Source organism: Gallinula chloropus, assembly GCF_964237585.1.
Source record: "Gallinula chloropus genome assembly, chromosome: 20".
Lineage (NCBI taxonomy): Eukaryota > Metazoa > Chordata > Aves > Gruiformes > Rallidae > Gallinula > Gallinula chloropus.
Window position 1 is genome coordinate 4,709,078 of NC_140105.1, and position 22,122 is coordinate 4,731,199.

A 22,122-nucleotide genomic window follows, 5' to 3' on the forward strand; every position below is an offset into this window, starting at 1 on the left:
TCACAGCTTGCAAGGACATCCACTGGGACAAGTACACTTGTTTGCTGGATGGGTGGTCAGAAGCAAGCTGTTGCTGGACTCAAGTCTGAAAATGTCTAGATCATACTCAGATCCACTAAGTAGTTTGGAGGATGCAAGCTCTTCTTTCCACCTCTGGCAGCAGGACTTCCATTTGGAAGAAGTGCTGGGAGTGCTGTGGCCCAGGAGCAACACCTGGCTTAAAGGGCACTGTGGGTATAGATGGGTGAAATGCCACCTTCTTCACTGGCAAAAACTGGGCTGGCAGCCGTGGAGGCCTTATTTTTGGGGGGATGCTGTACCTTAGGGTGCTGGGGAGGAAGGAGGGTGTGGGCTCCTTGGTGCCAGCAATATGCTTCTTGTGAGTTATGACTCTAAACCTCTGCCAGGAGTCCCGAGAGCGGCACGTTAATTACTGGAGCTGCTGTGGCAGCAGATGCCTGCTGTACTCAAAGCCTAACTGCCCTTGTTTCCTTATCTATAAATACTCCTTGTGGGATGTCTGGCGGTTGCATCCTCCCTCCGTTGTGACTTCCTGACTCTACAGGGGATCTGGAGGTTAAAATCCCTCTTGCCTCTCCACTCCTTTGAGCAATCCTTGTTCTGTTGCTGGGTTGTGTCTTTTCAGCCAACTCTAAGAGCTTCGTAATCGCTCGTGCGCTGATAACTTGCTGCCTATCAGCCTGGCCCCTGCTGCAGCTCTGCCTCCAGCCTTGAGAGGCTGAGGATCTTCAGCTTTATTTTCTCAGCTCTCTAAAAAAGCTCCTTCCTGAACAATCAGACTCCTTTCATGTATTTATATTTGTACTGTCCACTGCAAGGGGTAAAGCTTTAGCAACGAAAGCTTGGATCGCCGCCCTCGCTGATGTGCCATCTGGCTCTCTAGTTTGAGGTATGAGCTCATGCAAGAGAGAAATGTGGCCTTGTCACCCTAGTGAAGGGGAGGAGAGATGGCAGAAGGAGCACTGTGTTGCACTCCCATCCCTTTCCCCTTGGTGTGTTTGAGCTGAATAGCGCTGAACCCCTGGTTTGAACTTCTGGAGCCCACCGCTGGATAGCTTAGTTGCTACAAGTAGAAGTAGGCACAGTGGAGGTACCAGAGGCTGAGTAGGTATTTATATAGTTGGAAGTAGCTCTGAAATGTTACAAAGCTCTGCTTTCTTTATCTAGGCATCTCAAACATGAGTGGGGAAAGCACCTTGCATTTACTTTCTCTCAAGTACCCCAAAAATTCCCCAAGGATGTGAACAGGAGCACCAGTTCCTAAGAAACTAGTCTGCTGAAGACACTGGGTCTGGTTCAAGCTTCCAACCCAGGAGAAAACCTCTGACCTGTGTTAAATGCTGGTAAATCAAATTCCTTTTTGGGTTGTTTGGCTGGTTCTTTCCTAGATGTCTTTTTAGACACTCTCTAGAGGAGAGTACCTGAGGTGGGGACAGAGCAGCCAGTCCCTGGCTCTCCTAACGTCTTGTTTGATCTGTGGACTTGCACAGTCTGGTTCTGTTGAATTGCTTTGTCTGTCCCTTCCAGCTCTCATCTGGGTTGTGAAATAGCTCTGAGCTCAGGGATGTCTTGCAGAAGTAGAACGGATGTCAGAAGTGCCACTCCTGACAGCGTGTATGAAATGTCTGCCTTTCCCTACCCTGCTCAAGGAGACTTTCCTTCTGCCTGAGCACTGAATCAAAACAAAGCTTCCTCTGGGAAGAGCTCATTCAGTGGAGCTTGTGTCTTCCTGTCGGTGTCTTGGTTTGCTGTGGGAGTGCTGTGTACCTGAGCCCTGTATAAAGCACTTGACACTCAGCTTTCCAGCCAGGGTGTCAGAGTCTTCTGTGGAGAGTCCACTGTGTTAAATCAGTAACTTGCTTTTTAAGTCAGCTTGTTCCCCATTGGAGATGGGTCTTCGTACTGTCCTGTGGGGGAGAGGTGCTATTACTCAACAGTTGTGAAATCTGAACATCAATATCAGCAGAGGTCTCCACCTCTGATGGAGATACTATCCCAGGACAGTTTGTCTGAGATGTTGGCATCTCCTCTGTCAATGGGAGGTGCTTCCAAAGAAGGATTTGGGTTGGAGTCAGTTCTGGTTTTGAATGAGGGTGAGGAGGAAAGGAGAAGGAAGAGCGCCTGGGGTCTCAGCCCAACAGGAGATATTTAAGGAGAGAGCACTGCTACATCTCTTTATCATATTCACATTAAAAGTGGGGAGATCCTTGGCCTGATACCTGAGACTTGACTTCACATGGGTATGACAGCCCCATGCCATGCAAATGCATTTATTCAAAAACTCTCAACTGTGTTCCCTCTGCTCCTGGTGTATTTCTGCCCCTAACAAGGTTAATCTTCATGGTCTCGCTTTCCTCAGGTAAATACCTGCTTCTCCTCTACCCACCTGATAGTTTCCAGGCTCTGAATCAACAAGAAACAGTAGCTAAGCTTTAATTCACCACTCAGCAAGCACCACAGATGCAATGCTTATAAGATGAGTTTGTGGAGCATGAAAAGAAGCAAGTTCTGATGACAGTTATGAATGAAGCTGGCTTTCAGATGGTCCTCTTGCAAATACATGCAGGCACTAGCCATAATGCTGTAACTACTGCATCTGATACATGAATCAGCTACGTTTGGGATGCTAATTGTGCTTCCTGAGCCATACAGGCTTCTTTCTGTAAGAGCCACATGCTGGGAAGCAGATGAAAGCTATTGAACTGTACTGGTTCAGAGTGATGTATGGACCCTTCAGGTCAATAAAGAACCTGGTTAGTGAATACAGCCCTCTGACTGGGTTCAAGCATGTTTGTATGGTCTGGAAGGCTCTTGGCATTAGCTGGCCATTGCTGTGTGGTTGAGAGGTCTCTTGGTGGTCCTCCTGGCTGAAACTAAGCTGATAAAACCAGCCAGATGTCCTATTAATGCTTGATCTTACTTTTGCTTTTTAAAGACAAGCCAATAAACAAGGTTATGTAACCAAGGTTTAATATGAGAGCTTTAATAAAATATACTTTTAGAAATACCTATATATATATAAAAATATATTCCAGGCAGTGGTGAGTCCCAGCTAGATTCCCCTATGGCAAGAAGACTGGAGTTGACCAGCCTACTTTTCACTTTGAAATACTCAGAGCTGACAGGTGCAGGGGCTGGGAAAGTGGTGCTGGCTGAGTAGCTGGCTGAGAGAAGCTCCCAAACCTTGGTGCCTGTACTGTTGTGGTGTGGCTTGGTGGGAGGAATGGATTTGAAGACCCTCCCAGGGGTTGAGTAAGGTGGTGTGCTGCTCCTGGCTCCTACTGGCCTGCAGGACAGAGCGTAATTCAGGGCGACAATGCTGTTCCTCCTTCTACACTCACTGGCTTCTACTTTTCTGTCTGGAAATGTCAGTAAAAGCAAAAACCAAACACTGTTTGGGTCTTTTTTTTCCTGGTCACTAATGTGCTGGATCTTCATACTGCTTTTTCAGTGTGAGAAAGGAAGGAAAGAGAAGGAATTTTGCATTTATTTGCTGTGTGTGGGTTTCCATGTACCTTCCACAGCAAGCCTGGCAACTTGTCCAGCCTTGTACATCTAAGGGAGGAACTTGAGGGGAAATTAGGGAACCACTCTTAGCAGCCAGGCTGTGTGAAAAAACTGGGGAGGTTTCTCTGCATCCTGTGAATAGAAAGAGCACTTGATAGATCTGATGCTCCTTCATAGCCAAAGGGAGGATTCCCTTACCTTGCTTAAGTGTAACAATGAATCAGCCACGTTCGCCTGCTTGTTCCTAATAGAAAACCACTTCACTGGTAGGAAAATCTTTAATCAAAGTAGACTCTGCTCATTCTGCCTTGGGTTAATTTGCTGAAGCTTAGGAGGAGAATGATGAACTCCTAGAAACCGTCTCAGCTAGCTCAAAAGGTGAACCAGAAGACTTGGGAGGGTTTTTTTTTCATGTGCTGGAGCTCTGTGTGTTTGATATCTGGCAGGGCTGGCTGCAGTTTTCTGTGTAGGTTTTGGATTGTTTGGATAGCACATGTAATGAAGTACTTTGTAAATTATATCCCTCTGGAGGAGACGTGAGCTTAGAGAACATCAGGTGGAAAGTTTGCATATACGTCTGAGGTTCTTACTTGGGCTTCCTTTTTCCTTAGGGAGAAGTTATAAAACTAATTAACTTAATGGTTGGCAGAGCATTTATATGTCTGGCAGAGTGAGGTAGAGAAAGTAGACGTCCTCCTCCTAAGCATCATGGCTCTTTCTCATCCTTTTGGGGATGTGTTTTGTAAACAGGCTTCCTGGCCTTGGGACTCTTCTGGGGGTTGATGATGAAATCTGCTCTGACCCAGGGACAGAGTCCTTGACCCTTTTGTCCAGGTTACTGCTGAGGAACTAACCAATCCCTCTTTCCTGACCCATGCTGAATCCTGTGGAGCTGTACACATTTCACTTCGATGTGATGCTGAGGTCACCTTCTGCCCTGCCTTTCTCCTCTCAAGCACTCCAGTGTGTGCTGTGGTTTCCCTTCCTAAAAGAGGCTGGCAGAAACTTCTACAAAGCAGGGCACCCTCACCTCATTCCAGGCCTCAGCATCGTTAGCATCGATCCATGGATGATAATCCCTCTTGGTTCACTAACAGGCATCAAGTGGGAGAGGTAAACGCATTTCTATTGCACTTGAATTCATCTCCCTCTTGGTTCCTTTGGACCAGCTCCAGGATCTTGTTGAGAACAGCAGACAGTGATCATGTTAAAGGATGGGAGGGGAGTGCAGCTGTTCAGGCACAGTGACTTTTGTCTCCTTCCCATGAGCTGAGCAGTACAGCCTACAGAGGAGGGGAGCGTCGTGAGAGCCGCTCCATGGATTCAGTTGTTTGAGGTGCCTCAAGCACTGGAGAGTAACTGCAGAAAATGGAGTGTAACATCCAGAAGAATTCCTTCTGCTCTGTTAGCAGGTGTTGGGGAGCACAGAGGAGACCACAGAGGAGACCCAGGTTCTTCCAGCACCTAACAATGCTTTCTGTGCTTTGTGGCAACGGAGCCCAGATGCACCCTAGCACGGCTCTCCCCTCAGTGCTGAAGGCGACTCGATGCTTCAGACCCAGCTGCTCTGGTGCTCAGTGATGTCAATTCTTGCCACGGTGTGAGGTGCTGTTTTGCCAATTTGTTCTGGTGCATTCTAATTTGCAGAAGACACCTGTTCCTTAATTATCACCATCCTTCCTCTGTCTGTCTTTGTTCCGGCTCTTCCTGATGCGCGAGCTGGTAACGTGGTTTGAAGGGAGCCTGTGCTGACCAGTGCCTGTGCTGGGAGGGGAGGTGGGAAGGGATTAGTCACAAACCTGAGAAGAATTTCCAGTTAGACAATTGATGTCTACTCTGCTTCCTCTGCGTCCTTGACCTACATCTCTCTTTTTAGTCTAAAGCTTATTTAGCCCTTTTGGGGGTTGTGCTCTGTCCTAGGACATGGCAGCAGTCTCTGGAGGGCAGGGGAGGATGGAAGGAGAGTGGAGCAGTTGAGCTCCCAATTAGAAGAAATGAATATGAGGGGAAAGAAGGAAAGGCTTGTAACTGGCTACTTTACTTCTGTGTTAAAACTACCGTGGCTTAACCTGTAAGGCTGGTTTAGCTTAGTCGTGCAGCTGTACTTGTGTTACTGTATTCTGTGTGACTTAGCACTTCTTCTGAGCATCCTCAATTGCTTCAGGGATCTGAATTCAGTGTGTGCTTTCAGTCCATCCCCACCTTTCTCCCTCCCCTCAAGCCCCAGCAGGAAAAAAATAAGACTTGGTATAAATGGTGGCCTCAGGTCAGGATACGTCTTGACCCAGGGACGTGTGAAACCAAGGGTTCTCTCCTCTGGTCCCCTTCTGGGTTTACTTTGGTTGTCTGAGAATACTTGTGATGCGAGGCGTTTCCAATTTGCCTTGCAGATATTCTGAAACTGTCTCAAAAAAGGTTTCTTGGGGTTGTGTGAGTCTTAAAATAGCTTGGGTTCTGTTCTGTCACTGACTCTGTTGGGGTTGACTGAGACCTTGAGGCTCCGTAGCCTGCCCTTTTGAGTCCCACTTCTTCCCTTCTGGTGACACCTTTTTTTCAGAACTGCTTTACAAAGTCATGGAAAGAGCAATGTGTAAATATTAATGTTGAGTATTTGTCTTTAAAAATCCCTTTGGGATGCTCAACAAATCTGTACTGTGTGTGCTCTGGCTTTCTAGATATTGCTTGCTTACAGCTTTTGGATCTGTTAGGGTAGTGCTAGCCGATGCCATCCCCTGGATCATGGGCAGGGCTGTCTTCTATAACACCCCTTTTTGTTTGCCTGTAACCAGTAGCTTCTCTGAGTTCGTGTTCAGACTTCAGTCAGGGTCTGCTCTCTTCAGAGAGCAAAGTCTTTCCCTTTCTCTCTCTGGATTAGGTAGGTCTGAGCACCCTTGGTGCCCAGGTGCTGAGCAGGGCTCCCCTGCATGTGGGCTGACAGTACAGTTGCCTTGTGTTCCTGGGAAGTCACACAGGAGACCTGAGGAGTCCTAACTTCTAGCTGCTTTGGATATATTTTCCAGCCCAGCTGAAAGAGACACAACAGACTGGTACTGCAGCACCCCCCAGTTTAGTTTGCTAAGAAACACTGGTCTCTAATACACACCCAGGAAGGTGGTGAAGAAAGGTATCTCCTCAGTGCAGCGTCTTTAACTTCCACACTGAATGAAGTTCATTCTTAGGAGTAATCTTAGATTATTTCCCCAGACTGTGCACAGGTTTTCAACTTCCAAATCAACAACTTAACTGCCACTCTAGAGCTTCCCACTGCAAAACAAGGGACTTAAGGCGTGGGGAAAAAATGTTCCAGGCAGACCTGGCTTCATTGTTGTTGAGCCTGGGACACCCTGGAGCTACCCTGCCAATGTTAATGTGAGCAGACTGGTCATGGCTATTGCTATCCAGACCTAAACTGAGTGTGTACCAGGACAAAGAGGCCACAGTTTAATATTTAATGTTCCATGAGGCTGCACTGAGAGCTCGTACTGAAACGTGTCAGCAAAGGCGTGCTGGAGCAGTGATAGCGAGCGGCTGAGAGCCAAGAGGATCCTGTGCTCTGCTTCTGCCCGAGGCGTGTTCTCTGATACCAAGCAGCTTGCTTGACCCCCTGTGTCTCAGCCAACTTAGCTGTAAAATTAAGCAACAAAGAAACCTCCATGCCAGACAGTCGTGTCTGGAGGTGAACTTTCAAGATGAGCTTTCCTTCACTGATGAATGTATCTTAGCAGCAGAATATCTGGGGTTTAACCTAATATGTGTGTGTGTTTGTCCTTCCAGGCAGCGTTCACTCTCCTCCTGGGTCCTTTCACTTTCTTCAATGTGCAGAAGACCAAGTATCTTCAAATCATGACATCCCTCATGAGATGGATAGGTGAGTCTTTGCAAAGGCTTGGCCACCTCTTTACCATAGGTGGACCCTGAGTAGACACTACTGATGCGTCTTTTTGGAAGCAAGTGCTTGTCAAAACAACTTCTTTGAAGAAGGATTGTCCAAGTCTGGTAAATCTTTGAGGAAAAGGACTTTTTTTTTTTTGTCTAGAGTGAAATTTCTGATTAAAACAAACCAAACTGTTCAGTCAGACACGAGCTGGTAGATGAAGTTTTAATCCGTTGAGAAGCAGAAGGGGGTTAGTAGTTTCCTGAGTGTGGGCTGACTGTGGTACCCACCAGCTGCTGTTCAGCAGTAAGTTTCTCATTTTCTCAGCACGTGTGTGACAGACTTTGAACAATCTTTGTTTTGATCAGAGAACAAAAGGCACTTCTGTCAGACTTTCCACCCTTACTTTTATCGCTGCCCTGCATTTTGTTTTTCCCCCTGGGTCTTGCTTTAATGTAGGGTGTGTTGTGTTGGAAACTCCCAAACCAATGTGTGTTTTCTTTGGGAAGCCCCAGTCTCATGAGTTCTCTCCAAAATCTTACTGTCAGGCACTTCTGGGAAGACAGATACTTTCCTTAAGGGAAATAAGACATGACTGGGTTTTTTTCCTCAGTGCCTTTCTCATCCAAAGATGCAGCTGCCTCAGATCTGGCTTGTATGTGTACAGGTCCTTAAAGGCTGAGAGGGAGTGTGTGTTGTGGAGGGTTGAGTTGAGATGGAAAACTGATGTTCAGAGCTGAAAGAAGAGGCTGTTACAGCACCAGCAGCATTTCTACAGGTTAACAGTCTTCTGATTCATGGGTCCAGACCATTCAAGCACAGAAGGAGCTCTGTTTATACCTGTCACTGATCTGGAATAGAAGGAAAAGCTGATTCTCTCACTGTTTCCCAGCACACACACTTCATGTGACTTCAGTTGGGTATCATCCCTTTTCTTTGCATTCAAAGGCCTGTGGTGCTGTTTGGAAGTGGCTGGCACTCACTGGAGAGGAATAGAGATCTCTGTTCTAGATAATATCTGACATGGGGTTAAGCAGACATCATCCAGGAAAATGAGGTTGTATTCTAAGCCCTCAAGTCTCAGATGCTGAACAGCTTGAGTTAACAAATCCTGACCTGAGGATGGTCTGAACATCCTCAATGTCTGTTTATCCCTTTCGTTGTCTGAGCACATGAAAGGTTGGAAAGCCCCCATGTTCCTCAGAGAAGGAGGTGATCTGGTCAAGGGGTGTTAAAGGAAGCTGTGTGTTTGGGGTGTTCTGTTGTTGTGGATTGGGTGGTTTGTTGTTCCTTTTCTTTTAAACTAATCTCTGCTCAGCTCACTGGCCTGTTTGAAATCCCCTTGCCTCCTCTTTCCTGGTAAAGACATCAGTCAGACCTCTTCCTGTCTCTGTGACAACCTGATGCCTGGCTGATCTGCCATTGGTTTCCCTTCAGCCAGCTCCCTCCAGTGTGAGCGCTGCTAAACCTTGGCATAGAGGCAGAACTGCTCCTCTCTTTCCTCGCTTGATGGAGAGGGACAAAGGCAGTGTTTGGAGAAGTGGAGGGGAAATTCATGCTTTAGCCTGATTGATTCCTGCGTCAGCACGTGGGGGAACAGCTGCCCCAGATAATGATATTTAATGACCCTGACAGCACCTCAGTGGCTACTTAGAGCAACGGATTCCGTATGTGTACAATGAGGGATGGATTTATTAGGAAAGACGATTTATCAAGGAGCCATGTGATGCAGGGAATGGAGAGAAGCTCTTGCTGCAGATTCTGGGGCAAGGATGGATCCAGCACTGCTGAGATTTATCAAGCTGGCTTCTCCTGTGTCCTCACGTCACTGCTGACCCCTCTTCCAAAAGCAGCACTGAGAGCTTAGATCCTAAAGAGTGGTCTTGGCTGGTGGTTTATGGTCTCCTGAACCTGTCCTGCCTGCATTCCCATGGCAGACTCTGTCTTGCTGTAATCTCTGCCTTTTCCTCATCTTTGGTTGGTTTTCAGCACCCTGTGGTGCTGAAGGTGATTCTTCTGCAAAGCACTCTGAGGGTAGAGCTGAACACCAGAGCTGCCAGCCTACCTGTTCCTTGTGCTGGGTAAAAACTTCCCACATGGCCAGTGGCTTATTCAGCTTCCCTGTGTGCGCTGGCCTGGGCGGATGGGAAGCTGACCCATCCTTTGCATCAGGATTTGAAAGAAATCAATCCTGTTTGAGCTGGGAGGCCAGTACAGGCTTTGCAGCGTGCCTGCTGCAGGACCCACCCTACACCCTCTTCCCCAGCCTGATGAAAATCCCCAGGATTTCGGAGCAGCAGTGGCTGATGCAAAGCTGCACTGCCCCAGGTATACTGGCGATTCAGATGACAGTGGCTGAGAGGATGGTTTTTGGCAGCCGTGAGAGTTAGCTCTGTGTGAAGGTCATTTCTGCTGGTGTTTGTAACAGTGTCAGCCTTGCCTTTGAAAGTTGCTTTCCTTCCTTCTCCTGATCTAAGTGATAATCAAATGTCACTCGCCTCCTTCTAGAGCCCTGGCGCTCATCGCAAGAGGCACATCAGCTCACAAAGCCTGCAGCAGTCTCTTTCCACACCTCACGGACAAAGATCTCATCCTGTCACTGAAAAATAAGAGTTTTAAACACTGGGATCTGGACTGGAAATTAAAAATGGCACGGTTCAAAGAATGTGGAGATGCAGCAGGGATCAGCCCTTCATCTGGCTGTGTTTTTCCTGCCAGGCTAAGGGACCAGCCAGGACAGGCACCTCTCAAGTCCCTGAAATGAGAAAGTTGAAGGGGGGAGCTTGTGAGCCAAAGTACTGTGCTGCTAGAGAGCCCAGACAGATGGGGTCTGGTCGCCTGGGCCTGCTGAACATGGAGAGCTCATCTGGAAACAAGGCTGGCACGGCGAGGCGCTTCCCTGTCAGGACTGATCGGGGCACGGAGGGTGGATCTGTGTCTCCAGGTAGAGTGGGGCTGGTGACAGGGTGAGGGCTTCCAGAGCCACCGAGCTGTTGGCAGCCTTCTGAAGAGTAACGGCTTACATGTTTGGCTGCAAAACTCTTTGCCACCTTGCGTGGGTGAGTGCCAACGGTTAAATTCAGTGCAGCAGTTGGAGCTTGAACTGCTGGCCTTATCTGTGCTTAGAGATCTCCCTTCCTTTGGTAGGGTTTGCCTACACAAGCTCTTATCAATTTCCCAACTGTCAAAGCTGCTCAGGCTGCTTTGTCAGTCGTCTCCTGCCCAAAACTGCTCTGGGAGATGGTATCGTGCCCGAAGGGGTGTGACAGTCTGTGTGCTGTGCTTCCCTGGAGAAAGGGCTGGCTGGGAAAACATCACTTGCTCTAAACCCTGGTAATGGTGCAGGAGGTGAGGCCTTGATTTGAGTTAGGGATAAAACCTTGCCAGCTCACCCTGCTCTTGGGCAAGGATGCTGACAGCAGACACAGGGCCCGGACTGGGTGACTGGATTAAGTCCTCAGCAAGATGAATCGTCTCCTTGGAGTAAGGAGGGTTCCCTCCCCATGCTGTAAGTCCTTTCCCAGTTAGGGAGTCTGCTTCCAGGTTTCTTCCACGGTTCTTGGCACAGGGCATCTCCTCCAGAAGACTAAACCGACTCAAGCCACTGATAAATTCAAGCTGTTGGTATTTTCAATTTGCTGTTTGGACTTCAGGCTCTTTTTTCCTGGAGGGTTTAAATCTGTGTTGGTGATGGATTGTTCCCTAAAGAGACCTGAATATATCTAGCTGTTCTTTCCCCCCCACACACACACACTCCTTTCTCCAGCCCTGACCAAGTTGTGTAGTGTTAGGGGTGATCTGCTGGAGGGCATGGCACAGCTAAAAGGACTGAACCAGTGAAGTCTGATGTACTTCTCAAAGCAGAGGGGACAGAGCTCGCTGGGACACAGCCCTACCTCTTTATTATTGGATAATATTGGATAATAACTGCCTAGCAGCGTCATGGGAAAGGATATGGATTAGGAAAGATAACAAAAGGACAGGGCTTGGTGGAGCTCAGCAGCAAACATTGGACTATTGTGTATTAAGCAGCTAACCCGATTAATGGCAGCCTGTTCCAGCCCCAGCTGCCCAGCTCCACAGGTGAGGACTGTCGGCTTCAGAGACGTCGGTAGCGTGATTATCGCTGCTGCCACTGAGCAGTCCCTGACAAATGGTCCCAGGCAGCTCCCACGTGGGACATTTGCTGGCTGTGCTGTTCTTGATGCTGTGTTGTAGTTATTAGAAAGTATTGTATTTTAATAAAGAGACACTTTATAGAGGGATAAAGTTTTTTAGGTTGGGTTGCTGCAGGCTTAGTGCTCTCTCCCCCGCAGCACAGTCAGGTCGTACCACATCTATTCAAGTTACTGCAGCCCTCGAGACAGTATTCCCAGCCCTGTCCAAACTATGAGCTCATAATTATATGCCCAGAAAAAAAGCCTTTCCCTTGGCCAGAAAGGTGGAGGGGAAAAGGACAAGAATAGCCAGGCAGTCTGTGTTAAGCTGGTTTGGGGTTTTTGCCTTTTTTCTCCATCCCTTTTTCAGGGTACTGGAAAGAAGTGCTGGAGAAGAAACTCAGAAAGGGCTCTCCAAAGCACACTGATGAGGCTGACTTTCCATATCTACTAATTACTCTTGATAGCTCTGCTCTCCCCACCAGAACCCTGCTACCTATGGGACTCCCCCACGCTTCTCTGCAGAAAACTCCTCTCAAACCATCCCACTTGGTGAGGGGGTTTCAGCTCTGTGGTAGCTCTCACTGCCATCCTCAGAAGGCTTCCTGAGCTGTGCCAGAGGTGTCTCAGTGCAGAACCCTGGAGTAGTCTGCTGTGTCCTTTCGCTGCAGAGACACAGAATTAGAGTGGAGTCTGATACAGGAGGGGATGACAATTACCTGAAGTCTTGTGTCTCCAGGCTCCTGCAGACAGATTAGTGTCCACAGTCCTCAAGGTGGCCTCTTTTCTGTGTCACAAATGGAGCTTTTGGCAAACAGCTTGAGGGACCAGTTCAGTCTCTGCCCCTTTCCTTTCACAGAGCAGGACATGCAGGACTGGCAAGGAATAGGGGATTGGATCATAAATCAGGACACTGTTGCATGTTCATTCCAACAAACTCCTGCAACAGAGTTACTTCATGTTCTTGCATCCCATTTGGACCAGGGAAAGCTGCTGCCAGTGCCCAGGGTAAATAATTCACTGAGAAGTGAATATATTTATGAAGAGTTAGTTAAAAGGCTGTGCTTCTGTCATGCCAGCTTTCCAAGTTGTCAGATGAGGAGCTCATTTCAGTGCTGTTTGTGGGGGGCAGTGGGGTGAAGCAGTGCCTGTGTGAGTGAAGAGCCTTGTTAGCTTCAGATGCAGATGGAGAGTGATGTGGAGTGGCTGGATGGGACCACTGAGATCCTGCCTGAGGAGCTGATGTTCCTGAAAAGAGCACTTTATCCAGGCAGCAGGAGAGAAACTCAGTGGGTCTGAGGGCTGGAGAAAGGGGGCTGAAAACATAAGGACACATTCACTCCTGCAAAAGGCTCTTGGACGATGGTGCCCACGCAGGTTTTCAGGTGTGTGGTGTGCAACTGCCCTTCTCAGAGGAGTAAATTCTCACATGGAGAGAGGAGTGACTGTCAAAGCTAATAGCCCAAGTCAACAGCAGAGCTCAGAGCTGAGTCCTGGTTGCAGAGGCTTTATGGTGCTTCTGCCAAAGGTGACCGGAGGAGAGAGGACAATAAACTACACGGGTAATTTTCCACCAGAAGCAAACAAGCCTTGCTGGCTGCTCTTTCCTTCCCATATGTTGAGGTAAAGCATCCGTGATGAACACCAGAGTGCAGAGCCGTTTTTCTCCCTGTGAACTGTTACTGATGTGCAGATGTCTGTGGAGACCAGCTGATGGGGGCTGAGAGGGGCAGCTCCACCGGTTTCACAGCAGGAATTGTTACTGCAGCAGGGGAGGCTACTCATAAATCTTGGTTCCTGTGTAGCAAACCCTGCCCCAGATGATGAAAAGTAGGGAAATGATGCTCTTGTGGCTGAGAAGTCCTGCTGAACCCCTTTGGACAGCCCAAAAGTCCTGGTGGTAAAGTTTCCCTTTGTGAAGGACATGTGCATTGCCTGGCCTGAGGCCAGGGTAGCAGCAGTGCCTGAGAGGGGTGCAGCAGGAGTTAGCCAAACCTGGCAGAATGGGTGAGATGAGGGGGGAGTGGAGCTGCCTGAGAGACTTTTTCTTGCCTTCTTGGTAAGCTGCATGGTGCTAGTGTGATCCTGACAGGCCCAATATGGTGCTGTGCTTCCCTTGCTCTGTGAGCAGCAGTCCCCTGCCATGCAGACTCAGCCTTGGGCTTTGGGATAGGGACATAATGCTGTCCCTGGAGCTCCCTGCTCTCCATTAGAAGAAGGAGCAAAACTGATGTCCCACAACTCTTGCTCATACCTTTCTTCTGGGAAGTCATTTCCCTCCTCCTGCTGACATCTCTCTCCTGAGAATTGCTGTCTTCTATGAACATATCCATCTTGCTTCCCCACAGTCTCCACACTCATAAATCCTTCATCTTCCTAGAGACGGTGTTTTAGGGTCTGTCATTGCCAAGTCTGATCCTTAACTACTCCAGCTCCCACATCTAATGGAGCAAACCTGGTTTTCATGTTCCCTCTTTAATGTCATTTCATATAGAAACCTCCTCTGAAGGCTGGAGAAATTTATCAGTTTCTGCTTTGGAGTTTACAGAGAGCTGGAGGTCATGAACAAGTGACAGGATTACAGCTTCTGCAGGAGAAACAAGGCAAATGAGTTTTAAATTTAAGAATCAATGTCTTAATTTCAGATACTTTGTGTTCTCCCAGCACAGTGAACTCCAGCTCTGCTTTAATACTTCAAATGCCACAGCATTAGGGGTTCTGGAGTTGTGGTGGGCTCGTATAGTGCCCAAAACACTGGTAGAAACTGCTGGCTCTGAGTGGGAGGGGCACCAGCATCCCAGGGAGACATCAGCAGTGAAGTAGACAACATGAGTGTTGGGTAGGGATGCAGCAGGTAGGGCTGTTGTGACGTGATGCTGTGATGCTCCCTCTTTTATGCCCTCTCTCCTGAAAGAGCTTCCTAAGGTTAAACTGGGATCTCTTCTTCTGTTTAGGAGTTGTCCTCTGTGTTTCAGCTTGATGGAGGATCAGGGTTGAGGTTAAGGTGGGGAGAGCTCCTCCTCCTCCCAAAGAGAAGGGGCTGAGGGAGCTCCTGACCATGCCCTCCCCTCGGAATCCATCGTGCCACCCGACGCGCGCGAAGGGGAGCGAGCGGCAGGCAGGCGCTGCTGGGAGGGGTGATTCGTTATCATTATCACTTGGCATATTGATTCTCTGCTTGGACAAGAGAGCTCTGTCACGCCGTCAGCCGCCGGTGACGGATGGCCCCGCCGCAGCCCCGTCAGCCGCGCGGCGCGGCGGCTGCGGCAACAAATGGCTGGGGTTGGGGGGGGGTGGGTGGATAGGGGAGCAGCTGGTGCTGTGGCTGCACGCCACCGCCTCTGGATCCCTGGAAGGGGTGGCAGGCAGGGTGGTGGTCTCACCAGGCTTTCCTTGTGGAAGGAGGGGTGAGAGTAGGGGCAGGGTTGGAGAGGATGTGACTGGAGGGGTGTGCAAGATTGTTCGTCCTCTCTCGTTGCCTTCCTGACTCACACCATGCAGGTGGTTGTCATGTCACCCTTGTTTAGGCTGCCTGGAGGTTTTTGTCCCTGGTAACTCTTTTACTCATCCCTGGTTTTCCTGCCCTCGTGTTTTCTAGAACCAGTAAAAACCATCCTTGTTTTAACTGGGACCAGTTATTTAAAGGTTGAAAGTTCAACAGTGAACAACTTCACCCCGTTCAACCTGGGAGGCAACATCCATCTCTGGTGATATTCCTGTGGTCACAGACAGGTTATTCAATGCCATGGTTCTGCAGAACTTTGCTTCTGAGCTTGCTTTCCCCTTGCCCAGCCACCTCATTCTGAGTTACATGGCAGAGCTTCTCTCTCCTCCCCGTTCCCAGCGTGGATCAGGATCTTCTCCATCATTTTCCTCATGCCAATAGAGAGGTGGGGCACCAGGTGAAACATCTCAAAAAGCACAATGTCTTGCCAGGGATGCAAGGGAGGGTTAAACCAGAAACTCCTGAGCATCAGTTCTTCCAGGAACCTACCATGATGAAGAAAAACGTGCTTCACCCTTCTTATTTTGTGGCTTTCTTGTTTTTCTGCAGTAGCCTTTCAGCAGAAAGATAAAGCTCCTGTACAAGACAGCATTTTCCACTTACAAATGTATTTGCTCTGCCTCTGCAAAACAATCCTTAAACTTAGAATGGCTAAACTGTCCTCACTGCTTCTCTGCAGCTGTCTTATGCTTCTATCAAAGCTCACAAAAATGTATTTTTTAATATCCCCTGGCTCCCATATTTTCCAGACCGCTTTTATTGGGATGTGTGCTCATCTATATTCCTCTTCTTTACACCTGCAAGGACCACAGCAGAGATACCCTGTCTCTGAATCAACATCTCCTGAGCTGAGCAGGACTGGCAGCAGTTGCTGTCTGCAAGGTCTGCTTAGTCTGAGAAGCCCCAGTGTTTGCTCCTCAGATGGGGAGAGGAGGGGCCATAGGGGAGGCAGTTGGGCAGTGGTGATGAGGTGCACCACAGCTTTTCCTCTAGGATACATTCCCTTCTTTCCCTTTTTCTTTCCCCCCACAGCTCCACTTCCATCTTTCAGTAATAAGGGTGCTCAGACCTCAGGGGAGAGAAGATGAGCTGAATTAGAAGTCGTCCATGCCTTTGACAGCAAAGAGTGTGTGCTTGGAGTGGGTCAGGCCCCATTGAAAAACCAGGGCAGGTAGACCTCTCAATTTGCTTTTTAAACCTTGTTTTGTACAAGTGCTTAGAACAAAGTGTTTGTGGAAGCTCCCAGCCACCCCTGGTAGCATCTCTGCCCCCTTTGCTGTGTGGCTCTGGTATCTGAAGGTGTTGCATCCCTGGAGCGTGTTGCTTATCCTCTCTCCTGCATATACAGTTTGAGGCACTTTTGTTTTAATGAGCACAAGTCTGACTTCACTGGGGTCCCTCTGGTGAAGGAACACTGTTGGGAGGGTTGTGTGGCACCTAGAGGGGACCCAAAATACCATGTTGTGACTCTGCCTTGAGCCTGCTGTCCCAGGTAGAAGAGGATGCGAGCAGGAGCTTTGTGTGTGCCTGCAGGATCCTGAGCTGCCTCTTGTCTGCTCAAAGCTGCCTGTCAGTCAGACTCTGTCGTCTTCTTTTCATCTTGATTTATCATCCAGCATAACTAGGTTCCAGAGGTCTGTTGCTGGGCTTGCCTCCTTGCAGGGACAGGCAGATAAATCTGGCACACAAATGTTTCAGCTCTCCAGTTCCAGGAGTGAGAGACTCTTCTGCTGCAGGGAGTGGGAGAAACCACAACCATTGGGGCAGGGCTGCTGTCCTTTCCTCTGAGACTGGAATTGGACAGGGGAGGTTTCCAGTTTACCCAGCACCACCTCTCTCAGGGATGGTGCATCTTCAGAGCATCAGTGCTAGGGCAAGGGGAGCAGAGCTTTTCTCCTTGCAAACAGCACCTGTTTAGATCTCAGTACTGGATCGTTGCTCCTGGCAGGTTTAACTTTTAATAGGCTTAATTTCTGAAATTAGTACTTAAGGAGCAATCAAAGTGCTGTGAATTAGAGCTTTCTAGCTGTAGACTGCTCTTTGTCGTTTAGAGAATCCACTGGAAACCTGTTCCTACCAGAAAGACCTGTGCTGGGGCAGAGGACAGCCTGTGGGCTTCTAGCTGAAGGGATGCTCTACAGATGGGGTGCAAGCCAGGGGTTCCCCTGAACTGGTCCCACTAGTGTTTCTGTGTGGAAAGCAGGGTTTGAGCCAATGGTGAGAGCGAGCTGGGGGATGGAAATAGTTCACCATACTCTGCTGAGCAGAGCAGGTGGAGATTTACTGTCTCCAGCGCGGGGTAGATGGTGCAAGTTCTAGTCCAGGTACAGGGCCAGCTCAGGACTGGGCTGCTGAGGCTGACTGCCTCTCCCCAGTGAGAAGGAAAGGAATGGCCTGGGTGTATTTCCAGTGCTGCCCAACCTGGCTTGTCTTAGTGCTCAGGACACCTTCCCCTCTTTCCTGTAGCCTGTGCAGCCCCGGGGAGTGCAGACGATGTCACATCACCTGGAACACCGCTCTGTCCGGCTGCCGTCGCTGCAGCGGATACGGCTGGGAAGGGTCTCCTCTCTGGGGAGCAGTGGGGGAGGCACAGCAACCTTCTGTGTGTTCACCTTGTGCTCATCATGCTGGCTTGAGTGAAGGCGTGGGGAATTGCACACACACTCCCCTCCCCAGGGCAAGGAGCTGTTGATTTCCACAGCCCTCTGACAGCATTTGGGGAAGCAAATAGAGCCCAGTGCTCCCGGAGTGGCCTGGTGCCATGAGGGGCTGTCACCTCTCCAGTCCCCTGGTCGTGGCGTTGCCCTGTCCCCAGGAAATTGTTGGAAGTGAGAGGTTTCCTGAAGCAGCTCGAGGTGGAATGCAGAGTGTGCCTTGGTGTGGGCTGAGCACAGAGCTGGGGTTTGCTGCAGAAGAAGGAGTCCTGTGAGAGGAGAAACTGGGGGTCAGAGAGAGCTGGGAGCATGCAGGAGGTGATGGCTGGGAAAGGTTAATCCGCTCTCACTGGGGACAGAAGAGGCAACACTCACTACCTGCTCTGTGACTGTAGTTTCCAGTCCAGTCCCTGGCAGGGTTTCCCACCTCCAGCTGCTGGTGTCAGGCAGAGCAGTTCTGGTCCTTGTCACCCCACCGTGAGCCTGCCTGCCTACAGCACCGGTGGCCAGCTGGGCTGTGCACTGCTCTCTTTAATTCCTAGGTACTTATATTTATGACATTCAAAGTTCTCTATCGGAGTTGTGTCAGCATTTTGGGGTTGTTTCTTTCCCCATTACCTGATAATTCACGGCTCTGCTCCGATGCCTGAAACCAGGGCAGGAGCCAGCTCTGTGCAAGCCACCATGGCCCATCCATTGCCAGCACCACGCTGTAAATCTCCCTGCTTGCTGCCCTGCCAGGCAGGATTTTTTCCCCTGCTCCTTGTTAACTCCAGCAGCTGATGATCATCTTTCCCAGGTTGATGTGATTTCTGTGACACCAGAATTAGTTTTCTGCTGGTTTTATGTGCTGTGCTAGGAATAACAGTCTAGCAGGAACTGCTTCTGGCTCCAATTTCCACCAGCGGAGTAAATAAGGGCATTAGCCCAATCTCCTCAATTAATTTTTGTCCCTAGCACGTCGCTTTTTGTGCTCAGCTTTGTAAAATGTTGTTAGGCTTTTCCTTGACAGAAGTGAAGGGTAGACGAGCAGACTTTGTGCCTAGAAGTGATGAATTTTAATAGCGGTCTTTCAGTGCTGCTTTAGTCCCTTCCAGACTGGCTTCTCCACCCTGGGATTAACTACAGACAGCCTGTTCCTCCTGCCCAGGAAATGGCTGGCTAGTTCTTGCTCTATCGTGCTTGACAGATCGTAGGGACAGGAGAGCTCGGGAGTAGCTGCTGCTCCCGTGCACGTAGGTGAGGTCTGGGAAACATTAATCCAGCTGCAAATGTGCAAATAGTGCTGGGGCTGACAGCAGCCAGGTTGCATCTTTTCTTCCTTTAGAGGTCAAAGCTCCCAACGTCTCCGAGCCGGTGCTGTTTAGCCAGGGTGCGTGGCAGGGGCACCCGTGGGCTGAGATCCGTGAGGGTGATGGGCTCCGACAGCCCTGGCAGGGTTGTTCTGCTGAAGGAGCCAGAGCAGCCGTTTGCTCTCGGGGGTGGGAGGGTGAGTCCCTGTGGGAAGGGGGCTGGAGGGAGATGTCTGCCCTTTAGCTGCTGACTGGCACTTGAGAGCAAATCGTGATTAATTCCTGCGTGCCTGCCTTTGATGGACCACCTTCTCCAGAGATAAGGAGGTGCAGGAGAGAGAGCTTGGTGCCAAGACTGCCGGTGTCGATGGGAGGTGGGTCGTGGGGAGTGCAGACCTGGGCTTGACCTGAAACCTTTTCTCTCTCTCTCTCTCTCTCCAGCTTTCATCCTCATGATTATTCTGGCCCTCATCCGCATCAGCAGAGGCCAAGCTGAAGGTCACCCATCCATGGCCCAGCTATCAGGCATCCGCAATCTCTTTGGGGTGTGCGTCTACTCCTTCATGTGCCAGCACTCCCTACCCTCCCTCATCACACCCATCTCCAAGAAGAAGCACGTCAACAAGCTTGTGCTGCTTGATTACATCCTGATCCTGGCTTTCTACAGCCTCCTGTCCTTCACCGCTATTTACTGCTTCCGCAACGACACGCTCATGGACATGTACACCCTCAACTTCACCAACTGTGAGATCATCAACGTTGCCTTCATTCGCTACTTCCTGGGCCTCTTCCCTGTCTTCACCATCAGCACCAACTTCCCCATCATCGCAGTCACCCTGCGCAACAACTGGAAGACCCTTTTCCACAGAGAAGGAGGGACCTACCCGTGGGTGGTGGATAGGATTGTCTTCCCAGCCATCACGCTGATTCCCCCCGTGCTGGTGGCTTTCTGCACCCACGATCTGGAGTCCTTGGTGGGGATCACAGGAGCCTATGCTGGGAATGGGATCCAGTATCTCATCCCGGCTTTCCTTGCGTACTGCAGTCGGAAGGACACTCAGCTGGTGTTCGGCAGCGGGACGGTTAACAAGCACCTCTCTCCTTTCCGGCACACCTTCTGGATCGTGTTTGTGCTCATATGGGGCTTCTCTTGCTTTGTCTTTGTGACTGCAAACATTGTCCTGAGCGAGTCCAGACTCTGATGTGGGGGAAGCAGCACGCTCCCTCCTGGGCTCTGGAGACTTGGGTGTTTCCACTCCCCTTCCAGCACTGTGGAGAGGGGGGAGAAGCTGCGTGAAGGGAGGTTTCGTGGCCGTGGGCTTGGTGGCACAGGTTACACCAGGACACAGACTTTCTTCACTCCGTTTTGGGTGTGGATGGAGTGGACTTGGCCTTGTTACAGTCCCGGTTCTCAGATCTGCTGTGCAAAGCCTCAGGGCTGAGCCCTGGGCAGCCTGCACCAGTAACCAGTGTCCAGCTGTTTCTGCCTCCTGCTTGGTGGGAGCATCACCGGCTCCATCCCTGCGGTGGCTCCGTGTGCTGCGGGTTCCAGCACACAGGAGAGCAGACAGCTTGGCTGCTCCCTGCACTAGTCAGCCAAACATCCCTCTCCCAAAGGCAGGCATGTGCTGTGCAGAATCCAGCAGGAGTTTGGGAGAATTGAGTCTCTTTCTGCTGAGACCTCTCCAAACCACAACCTCCTGTACCAAATGAGGGAAGAAATTAGGGTGGGAATAGCCCTGATTCAGAAGAAAATAGTTTTGTGCTCTGATACATTTTCTTTTTCTAGAGGCATTAACCTGTTTGTTCACCATGGCTTATCTGGGTTCTGTCGTTCAGGGCTGGATTTCTCCAGCCTCCCAGTTTACATTCACACATCTCATCATCTCCTGTGCTGCGGCAGCCCCGCCGGAGAGAGCAGTGCCCCTGCGCACGCAGGGATACCCCTCTTCACCCCCACTGAGGGACCTGTGGCCTTGCTCCCTCAGCTCCTGTGTGCAGAGCTGCCAGAGCCCTTCTCACCTTCACACTGGGCCAGTGCAACCAGCCAGACCCTGACTCCAGTGGTCAGGATTAGTGAGGTGCTAATTACCCAGTCCTGACAGGCGTGAGGCTGTGCACGCTGAGGTGTTTCCAGCCTCCTGTGCTGGGTAATTAGCCTTGAAACAAGGTGGGTGTGAACTCAAGGGAATGGGCTGGTGCCAGGAGGCAGCAGCAGTGCCCAGGCTCAGCCTGCTGCTGGAGCTGAGCTCCCAGGTGCTACTGGGAACAGAAACCCTGCTGGAGCTGGGCTGGGGGCTCCCCTCTTCTCTTTGTGCACAGGGTGAAGGTGGGCTTTGGGCTGCTCCTGCCCAGCTTGGCTGAGGAGCAGGCTGGCCGTTACCTTGGGCAGTCAGGGCTGCAGACGTGGCTCTGCTTCCTGGTGGTCACCCTGGTGGCACACAAGCAGCGCCAGGCAAAGTTCATGTGGCTTTTCCTAACAGACAGAAGAGCTTTAAAGTTTTCACCTGAAATATTTTACCCCTTATCAAAGCAGGTTCAAAGCCAGGTGCATGTCACTGCTGTTAGATCCTCTTGCCCTCTGCACTTGCTGCAGTATCAAGTGTCACCGCTCACTAAAGCAAGCTTTGAACTGCAGCTCTTTTTAATCAAGCTCTGTTTTCAAGTAGGACTTTCTGGTTTCCATATGACCTGAAGTGCTCCTCCTGGGAGAATATGCAAGTACCTGGAGCTGTATAAAAACACTTCATGGCTTTTTGAGCAAAAACCCTGCACCTCTCAACCCTGAGCGCTGCCACTGTGTCCTTGCCGAGCTGCTTGGAGAGGATCCGGGGGGACTGTTTAGGATCAAGCTGGAGATGAGACAAACAGGCATTGGCAGCTCTCACTGCTGAGTTTAAACACCCCCCCGAGTGCTCTGGGGAAGCTGATGTGGCATCTTCAGTGCCAGGTTGTTTTACAGGTAGCTGGTGCTGGGGTCTCTCTTAGGAAGAAGGATGGTAGCTGTGTAGTTGGAGGGTGAACTCATGGGGTGGCTGAGCTGGGAGCCACCTGTGAGGCAGCTGGGAGCTGGGCAGAGCCAGAGGGAGGAATTTAGTGCTGATGAAATGAG

The 22,122-nt window shown here is 50.1% G+C and overlaps 1 protein-coding gene across 1 annotated transcript in view; it reads left to right on the forward strand.

Moving 5' to 3' along the window:
* TMEM104 (transmembrane protein 104) overlaps positions 1 to 20,212 on the forward strand; it is a gene marked incomplete at its 3' end in the record, with an annotated part of 40,266 nt that extends 20,054 nt beyond the window's left edge. The window contains exons 8-9 of the mRNA XM_084273533.1: positions 7,303 to 7,396; positions 19,452 to 20,212. Coding sequence (XP_084129659.1) covers positions 7,303 to 7,396; positions 19,452 to 20,212 — 855 coding nt within the window. The remainder of the gene's footprint in view (positions 1 to 7,302; positions 7,397 to 19,451) is intronic.
* Positions 20,213 to 22,122: the final 1,910 nt, after the last annotated feature.